Source organism: Clupea harengus, chromosome 9 (genome assembly GCF_900700415.2).
Source record: "Clupea harengus chromosome 9, Ch_v2.0.2, whole genome shotgun sequence".
Lineage (NCBI taxonomy): Eukaryota > Metazoa > Chordata > Actinopteri > Clupeiformes > Clupeidae > Clupea > Clupea harengus.
Window position 1 is genome coordinate 25,438,016 of NC_045160.1, and position 10,288 is coordinate 25,448,303.

General features: G+C 45.2%; 1 protein-coding gene across 1 annotated transcript in view; it reads left to right on the top strand.

The window, feature by feature from the left end:
- scn4ba (sodium channel, voltage-gated, type IV, beta a) overlaps nt 1-8,015 on the top strand; it is a 27,005-nt gene extending 18,990 nt beyond the window's left edge. Inside the window, exons 3-6 of the mRNA XM_012829697.3 lie at nt 3,092-3,240; nt 4,285-4,507; nt 6,883-7,012; nt 7,742-8,015. Of these exons, the coding sequence (XP_012685151.1) occupies nt 3,092-3,240; nt 4,285-4,507; nt 6,883-7,012; nt 7,742-7,832 (593 nt within the window). The 3' untranslated portion in view covers nt 7,833-8,015. The remainder of the gene's footprint in view (nt 1-3,091; nt 3,241-4,284; nt 4,508-6,882; nt 7,013-7,741) is intronic.
- The last annotated feature ends 2,273 nt before the right edge of the window (nt 8,016-10,288 follow it).

Consider the following 10,288-nt stretch of genomic DNA (forward strand, 5'->3'; position numbering starts at 1 on the left):
GAAGGGAGGTGGGAGAGAGAGGGGTGGTAGGCTGGAGGGGATTCAATAATGTAATGTTCAGCAGATCAGTTTATGGACTGCAGTTTCTCATCCCAGTCCAGCGTGAGCCTGAGTGACATTTGAAAATGGAGCTAAAGTCAAGCCATAGGCAAAGAGATGTTTTAACACTACTGAGTCCGAGCCTGTTTTTCACTCTCTTAGGTAGTCTGCCATGCCTTGATATTTTAGTTTATTTCACCTAACTAAAAACATTGAGGCAAAAGTGGCATGTATGATTATATTCTAGAATACCTCAGCAATAATAACATGGGAATGAAAGGAATGTAGTAAAAAAAGATTGAATTTAAATCAAATCTAAACAAACCCTTCCAAAAACATACTTTCAGAGGTGCTCAGACTTTGTACAAAAAATACATTGTAAAGATTTTGGAGCAAGGCTTTTGAACTCTGAACTTTGTAAACATAAGTGTTAGTTTTACAAAGGTGAGTTTAGCATTTAGAAAGTGTGTGTGGTTTCACTACTATATATTTATAATTTTAGAGTGACCTGTACCTTTTCAAAACTAGTGTCCCTACAAATGCATATTGATGAGTTAGGTGTAAACACACCTGGGACACCTCAGACAAGAACAATGGCCCTTACCTAATGGCCCTGGAATGTCTTTGTGGCCCGTACCCCCCACAGGATTTCTTGACACACCATGGCCCAATAGAGATCACTGAATTACCATACCCTTATCATATGAATAGCTGTCATTTGCTAATGGGCGGGTCGTTAGGAGCTGAAACCTCACTCAGAGACTGAAAAGTGCAAGAGACTACTCCTATTCTCCTTACAAAGTGCTTATTTATATATTTGTTTCAAACTGTGTAAATTTGAAAAGAAAAGGGTTCAAGGTTTCTGGGGGTGTAATTTCTATGTCTCTCCGACAAAAACTGGCTGAGCTTTAAAAGCAATTCCCCATAAAAACCACCATATCCCTGCACAGGGAGCGTGGACTTCAGAGGGTTAACCATACTTTCCATTTTTACTTCCATTTAGTCACCTCAATTTAAAATAGTGAATTCTAAAAGTGAATTATTGTAACCAGAAGTTTGAGAGGACGGTTTGAGCACTACAGCCTTAGGGAACGATACTTGCAGCTGAAGTACATACCGTGCTTTGGAGGAGACACAGAGGGCATAACTCATCATGGCCAACACGAAACTGGTGCCGTTAAGATTTTGTCATACTATGTTTTTTGATGTTTTTAAAATGAGTATGTATGCCTTAATTTAGCGTGTGTGGCACCTGCCTGACACACTTGCTCAGTAAGTAGAGACATTGTCATATAAGGCTTACCCACGACACCCTCTTGGGAATCCACAGATAAATATATTGCATGCCTTTGCGAAAATGTACATCAATACATTTATAATATGGGCTGAATGCATTGGTTTTTCCCAAGAGGTGTGTCACAGCTAAATGTGTTAGCCTGCATGTTTCTGAGATGGCCTTTTGGCCTCTGGGCACCACCACTGTCACCCTTCTGTCACCAACCTAGGGCTCATTAAAGCAACTCTCACCAAGACTCTGGAACCCGTCTCAAAAGAGGAGCCCACCACCTTCACCCTTCTGTCACCAACCTAGGGCTCATTAAAGCAACTCTCACCAAGACTCTGGGACCCGTCTCAGAAGGGGAGCCCACCCCTGTCAACACAGGCTGTGCGTAGCGCATTTATTAGCCATCTGCCCAGCGCTGCGGCACTTGCTGATGGGTCAGATTTCCTCTCCGCCCCCCCCCTCCCCCTCCCCCCCTCCCGGGACGTAGCCATCTGACCCTGCATGTTTCCCACCCTGCGCCTGCACTCGCAAACATGACAAACGTGTTCTGTGTCCGGCCCGTGATTAGTCCCATTGGTTTTTAGCGTTGACAAAACCTGAAGTTGATGTGTTTTCTTTTTTTTTTTTTTTCATATGTGACGTACATGTGCACACACGGGTGAGGGCACACACGCACACACACACACACACACACACACACACACACACACACACACACACTCACACACATAGACACACACACACACACACACACACACACACACACACACTCACACACACACAAACACACACAAACACACACACACACACACACGGCTGAGCGCACACACAAGCACTCACAGGAGTGTTGTCTGTCTCAGGAATGAAATATTAAGATGGCAAAGCAGTGATGGTGTAAAAATAGCGTCTGCACAGGAGACATCGCATCGCTGCGCTGACGCCAAAACATGGAAACAACTATGTGGGAGGCAGAGTGGACCAGACAGAAAACAAGCTACCGTCTGTCCACTCCCTCTGTCCCTCTCTCTCTCTCCCTCTCTCTCTCTCTCTCTCCCTCTCTCTCTCCCTCTCTCTCTCTCAATATGTCTCCCTTTCTCACTCTTTCCCTATCTGTCTCTCGTTTGTTTCTCTATGTGTGTCTTTATCTCTCCTTTTTAGTTTAAACTATTCTCTCTCTCTCTCCCTCTTTCTCTCTCTTTCTCTCTCTCTCTCTCTCTCTCTCTCTCTCTCTCTTTGGGTTGGTACTCATGCTGCTAAGGGGTAGTGAGGAGTGTTAAGTCAAACTGATGAACATATTGCAAGTGTCATCATAGCTGTCATGCAAGCTGAGTGCTTTCTCTACTTCCCTCTGTTGCCCTCCCTCTCTCCCTCTCTCTCTCCCTCCCTCTCTCCCTCCCTCTCTCCCTATCTCCCTCTCTGAGTCGCTCACCTCCTTATCTCCATCTAAGTTATCCAGCGATGTTAAAGGGAGCATAGCTGTTGTCTCTCTGTGTTGTCGAACAAGCCTGGAGGTGTCATTTTGTCATGTGACCAGAGAGGTGGCTGGGGCTTATGGAAGGCAGACCAGGCTCTCCTCTAACACACACACACACACACACACACACACACACACACACACACACCCTGCTGTAAGAATAGCAGGAGATAAGGACTCGCTCAATAGCCCACACACACTTGGATGACCCTGCAGAGGTGACCTTTCTGCCTCTTTTAAACCACTTACATTCTCTCTGTGTTTCTCTCTGTCCCCCCCCCCCCCCCCTCTAGGAGTGTGTGCCCAGGCTCTGGAGATGTCGGTGGGAAAGATCCACACCCTCGAGGTGGTGAACGGCAGCTCGGCTCTCATGCCCTGCACCTACGCCAGCTGCATCGGCATTAAGAACCTCTACTTCAACTGGACCTATAACAGGACCGAGGTAACTGCAGGACACCTTGTCAGACTGTGAGGTTCCTCTGCCCCACAAGGTTTTCTCAGTGTTTCTTCATTTCCAATAAAGCCCCCTGCACACTGAGCTGAGCTCTGTCTGTGTCCTCCGTCTGTGTCCTCCGTCTGTGTCCTCTGTCTGTGTCCTCTGTCTGTGTCCTCCGTCTGTGTCCTCCTTCTGTGTCCTCCGTCTGTGTCCTCTGTCTGTGTCTGTCTGTGTCCTCTGTCTGTGTCCTACGTATGCGTCCTCCTTCTGTGTCCTCCGTCTGTGTCCTCCGTATGTGTCCTTTGTCTGTGTCCTCTGTCTGTGTCCTTTGCCTGTGTCCTCCATATGTGTCCTCAGTATGTGTCCTCCGTCTGTGTCCTCAGTATGTGTCCTCTGTCTGTGTCCTCTGTCTGTGTCCTCCATCTGTGTCCTCCATCTGCGTCCTCTGTCTGTGTCCTCTGCTTTCAAAGTCATCTGCGTTATCTCTGTTATTTTCATTGTCCCTCTGCTGGCCGCTCAACCCTCACACCACCCATATAGGGACAAAGCACTGGGCGCAGAGGTATCTGAATGTCCATATATGTCAATATATATGGTCCTATATGACAACAAGCACAGGCTCATTCAGGCCTTGTCTAATGACAGGATGCTTTACTGTTCATTCATTCATTCATTCAGTCATTCATTCAATCATTGTTCATTTTATTGTTATTTATGCTTAGGTTATGCCTAGGCAAATCAAAGCCACGGATGTAGTAATATAAATCTGTAACAATCTAATCTAGAAGTCTATAACACTAACACTAACACATTGAAGCCAGCTAGGCTTTCCTGAGAGCACACTGTTGGTAGTCGATGAAATATTCCTTCTTCACAATGCTTATGCAAAATTAACATACACAGTAACTCAAAACAATCAAAGTTGCTCTCATAATAAATGATTTATGAGAGGAGATTTAAATACTTAAAGTGGTCAGAAGGGGGTTCTGCTGGGGGGTTCTGATGACAGATTGCAGCTTGTTCCAATCCTTCTCCCCCCGGCTCCCACAGACTCTGTGTGAGGGGGTGGTTCCCATGGAGGGGATAGAACCGCACGTGTCCGTGTGGAACGAGCGAGTGGACTTCGTGGGCTCCAGCAGGACCAATAACGTCTCAATCATCCTGAGGAACATCACCTTTGATGACCAGGGCGACTACATCTGCTATGGCAAAAACCCAAAGGAGAAGAACCGCAACCACAGCGCCATCTTGACCCTCATTGTTGTCGATCAACGTAAGTTCTGTCTCGGTTCTCCCCTAGTTCATTTGACACAACAATCATGGTTTTAGACCCATTAGATTCTGAGAGAACTGAAAAATCGACTCACCTTTTTTCCCACGGAGGAACCTGCCAAGGTTCTCCCTCTCGCCCTCTGGTGTGGATAACCCTTTTGTTTCTTTACTTCATATAAAAACATCCTTAAAATGTGTTTCTATGTAGAACAATTCGGTTCTCAAATTTTCAACATATAAACTTCTAGGGGTCATGTGTATGGACAAGGGTTTCAAGTAGAACATGTAAGAGCTATTCCACACTGACAGGGATACTTTTTAATAATCTTCAATGAGGGAAAAAAAACGAATCCTCTAATAGCTCAGAAATATCTGGCATTTTATCAACAGTAATGTATTAACAACAGCAGGGTAATGGATTCAATACCTTGGGAGCACTTGTAGTGATACAATAGTACAATGATTTATTTTAATGGTCCCCTATAGACTATCTAGAGATGTTCAGATTATAAACTAATTATCGATTGAAACTCTGTTAATTACAATTCGTGGGTAAGGTTAGGGTTGGGGGTTTGGGTTTGGTAAAGGTTAATCAAAGTGAACATTGAGAAAGACTGAACTTAAATTTCAACAAACCCTCCGTAAAGTCTCTGTAGGGCCATTACAGTGTAGGCAGACTGTCCAAATAAAGTGAAACCGATAAAACGTATAACCTAGCTGTAATGTCTTGTGGATAAAACTGTACATATAAGCATGTGGGATTTTAAAAGCTAGTGTTAAATGACAGTGTAACGGGTGACAAGGTTCTTTGTCATGTTGTCTGAGGCAAACTACTCTCTATTCCTCTGTCCTGCTGTCTCACCCAACCTGCTGTCTCACCCAACATGCTGTCTCACCCAACCTGCTGTCTCACTGTCTCACCCAACATGCTCTCTCACCCATCCTGCTGTCTCACCCAACATGCTGTCTCATCCATAATGCTGTCTCACCCAACCTGCTGTCTCACTGTCTCACCCAACATGCTGTATCACCCAACATGCTGTCTCATCCAACCTGCTGTCTCACCCAACATGCTGTCTCACTGTCTCACCCAACATGCTGTCTCACCCATCCTGCTGTCTCACCCAACATGCTGTCTCACCCATCCTGCTGTCTCACCCAACATGCTGTCTCATCCAACCTGCTGTCTCACTGTCTCACCCAACCTGCTGTCTCACTGTCTCACCGCAATATGCCTGTACTCACGCACATCATGCTGTCTCACCCCAACATGCTGTTATCACCCAACCTTGCTGTCTCACTGTCTGCCCCAATCATGCTGTCTCATCAACCTGCTGTCTCACTGTCTTCGACCCAACATGCTGTCTCACCTCACTGTCTCACCCAACATGCCTGTCTCACCCGAACCTGCTGTTTCACTTGTCTCACCCAACCTGCTGTCCTCAACTGACTCACCCAACATGCTGTCCCACCCATCATGCGGCCTGTCTCACCCAACATGCATGTCTCATTCCAACCTGCTGTCTCAACCCAACATGCTGTCTCACTGTCTCACCCAACATGCTGTCTCACTGTCTCACCCAACATGCTGTCTCACCAATCATGCTGTCTCACCCAACCTGCTGTCTCACCCAACATGCTGTCTCACTGTCTCACCCAACATGCTGTCTCACTGTCTCACTGTCTCACCCATCATGCTGTCTCACCCAACCTGCTGTCTCATCCAACAACATTGCTGTCTCACTGTCTCACCCAACATGCTGGTCTCACCCAACATGCTGTTCTCACTGGTCTCACCCAAACATTGCTGTCTCACCCATATGCTGTCTCACCCCAACCTGCTGTCTCACCCAACCGCGCTGTCTCACCCAAACATGGCTGGGTTTTTTTTTTCTTTTTCACCTGGGCCTTCCCCCAAACCCAACAATTGCTGTCTCACCCAACATGCTGTCTCACTGTCTCACCCAACATGCTGTCTCACCCAACATGCTGTCTCACTGTCTCACCCAACATGCTGTCTCACCCAACCTGCTGTCTCACTGTCTCACCCCAACATGCTGTCTCACCCAACCTGCTGGTCTCACTGTCTCACCCAACATGCTGTCTCACCCAACCTGCTGTCTCACCCAACATGCTGTCTCACCCAACCTGCTGTCTCACCCAACATGCTGTCTCACTGTCTCACCCAACATGCTGTCTCACCCAACCTGCTGTCTCACCCAACATGCTGTCTCACTGTCTCACCCAACATGCTGTCTCACCCAACATGCTGTCTCACTGTCTCACCCAACCTGCTGTCTCACCCAACATGCTGTCTCACCCAACCACTATACTAAACCTGTTGTCTCACCCAACCTGCTGTCTCCCTACTCCCAGTGAGAGAGGTGGACAACACCCTCACCACCATCATCACGTCGGTGGTGGGAGGAGTCATCGGACTGCTCATCCTAATCATGATCCTCAAATCTGTCATCCTCCTCGTTCTCCGCAAGGTTGCAGAGAAAAAGTAAGTCAACTGTGTGCATGTGTTTTTGTGTGTGTGAGAGTATGTGTGTGTGTATGTGTGTGTGTGTGTGTGTGTGAGAGTGAGTGTCTGTTGGAAAATGTCAGTAATCATTAGCCGAATGATCGCTGAATGACTACTGAAAACTCACAGTGCATTTATGATTGTTTGCAAGAGGCACTCTATGAGCTACTTAGGCTTACGACGCTTTAGGCAAACCCGGCCCAGGGCTGTGTACGAACAGCGGATCGGTTTTAGCACACACACAGGGTGGATAGCTAGAGGAATGCGTACAATTTTGCTCAATTCTAATCAAGGACTGCTCCTTTAAATGCCTCGGTGATTAGATGTCACAGCAGTCAGTATATTGATGTTACCATTATTCCTAGTGGTCATGACAAGTCTCTACATAAGTAATGCTATGATTATTTATGACTAGAGGTGACATTACACTATCATATCACTGCACCTTTAATTACTTTTACTTGGGAATCTAAGCAAGGCGATTTTAGTGACATTCAGTACGATGGAAATGTTTAAAAAAAAATGACATCTTTCTGTCTGTCTGTATGTTGAAATGTACAACTGTATGTCTCTCTCAAATTCAAATCCAAATTGTCGGATAAATTTCATCTGTGTTGACAAAGCAAACAATTAACATTAAGGTGTCCATTACTATAATATCATCTCTCTCTCTCTCTCTCTCTCTCTCTCTCTCTTTCTCTCTCACAGCAAAGAGTGCCTTGTGAGTTCAGGAAATGACAACACAGAGAATGGCCTCTCCGGATCCAAAGCAGACAACAAAGCGACCCCGAAGGCGTGAAGGCGTGCGTCTGTGTGTGTGTCTGTGTGTGTGTGTGTACATATCCCTGCATACAGTATATGTATACATGCAAATATATACATATAAATACATGGTGGAAAAGAAGATGACGATGTGTATAGACAGAGATTATCATAATGGACTGCTTTATTCTCTTGACCCTTAATGGGGAACTTTAATACATGGATTGGATTTTTTCTTCCTTTTTTTTTTTTAATTGCGCTTGAGCCTGGATTTATGGAAAGTGTCACGGGCTGGATTGTAAACATTCCTATGACAGTGTCACCTAGGTGACAAACGACAACAGAGCGTCAGCTTAATGCTGAAGGCAAATTGCTGTGTTTGTTCACGTGTAGAGAGGAGAGGACTGGGCTCAGAGAAGGCATGATTGAAATGGAACGACTGTAGTTTTTAACGACGCGCTGGGGGAGGCAGAGGAAGCCTTTTAGATTTGCTGTCCCTCCGCGTGAGTTAGCACCTGAGACACTCAGCATCCACACACTGCCAAGGTCTGACCGAATCAGCTCACGACCGCACGCCAACAACAGCTGATTTCTATTGTATTCTTTACTGCATGGTAACACATGCACCTATTTGCAAACTCTCACAAGCATTCCAAAATCAAACTATAGAGAGGGGAATATCAAGGCAAGCCAGAAAGACACTTCTATCAGTGGTGTCTGTGTCACTGTTCTGCTTAATCAGAGATTCCTCCAGGACTGGAGGCGATGACATGATTAAAACACACTTCAGACTTCTTAGCACATCAACTCAACTCTACTGTACAGTCTACAGTCTGTGAAAGTATGTAGAAATAATGCAAAATACAAAAAAATATCATGAATAAGCCCTTCGCACTGGAGGTCCGGTAATGAGGGGAGAGATGTAGAAGAGCCGTAAGAGACACGTAGGATCTGTTCATCAATCCAGCCCGCCACTGACTTTCCCTTTTGCTTTCACGGGTGCCTGCACACGCTTCTCACTTCCCTCTGCTTTTAGGGTGTCTTCCTTCTGCTACACACAAAAAAGAACAAAGCTACGGTTTCAAAAAAGAATAGAAGAGGGTTTAACGAATATGTAAAGACAAGGGTCAAATATGAAGAAGAAGAAGAAAAAAAAGACAATCCCCAGAAACTGATCCCATTTCCCCGCCATGAAATTAATGAACATTTTCAACGCTGCTTTGAGAACAAAAGAAAACAAAGAAAAAGCATTTTTAGCATGTTGAATGATTTTATATAGACACACCGTATATACACTGCATCATACAACACCCTCCTTGTACAAGTCCACTCTCTCTTACTTTCCTCTCTACCATAGCCTGCTCTGTCTATGTAAAGCCAATATCAAGTTGTCCAATCCACACTGGAAAACCCCATTCAAGCCCGTGGCAGACAAACTGTTTCTTGCCGGCCATTTTCAGTGGCAGGGGTTCCCTCCGGTGTGCCTCTGGTCGTTGTCTGGTTCAACATATCTTCCGTCTGTCCTTCGAGCAACACTTTATTTGGATCGACAGAGACTTTACACATGGTTTGTTGAAATTCAAGTTCAGTCTTTTCTAATTGTTCACTGAACCTCTCTTAAACCAAGCCATGAATTGAAGTAACAAAGTTTCAACAGATACTTTGTTTATAATCTGAGCATCTGTAGATAGTCTATAGGGGACCATCCGAATCGAATCTATCTTTCTCCAGCGCACCTGCTTCAGGTCAGTTTAATTCTAAAGCTCTTGATCAGGTGTATTCGTCTCCCCAAAAGTGCTGAGGACAGATGAAAGACGTTTTGGTGTGGGTGAGGTTAGGAGAACCCCGGCTCTATGGAATGCGGAACCATCCAACACAGTTCTCTGGGCAGACGGAACCCTATTGTTCTGGTGACACTCTGTCTGCACACCATTCTGTGCTCCGGAGCCCATAACTACCCCAATGTCCAGCCCTTTAAATACCCTTTGTTGTCTAGACTCAAGAGCCAGGTCCAGAGGAGGACTCCCCAGGACACACAGTCATAACACTAGTGGTATTCATCTGTACTTTAACACACTGACCAGCCATATACTTCGAAACTTAGAAAGGACATTTTCCGTCCTGTTTCCCTACCATAGATTTAAGAATGCCATAAACGTTGAATAGATTTTATGAATGTGATGATAGTGTTACTAATACCCACCAATCTGTCATACAACAGGAATAGATGCAGACTCAAACTTCATTCAGATAGTAATTAGAAGTGCATTAATGAGGCATGCATTTTATTTATTTTATTAATCAACAAGATCAGTATTGGAAAAATTAAGATAGAGAGAGGATTTTATCACAAACACTTGATTTTAATGAATCTTTTATCTTGAAATATTTGAACCCAGCAAAGGGAAACTCGTTTCCTTCTCCCCCACAACAGTCTGACAACCAAACCCAGTTTTCAAACCCTTACTTGCCATCGGCAAAGACAAATATACC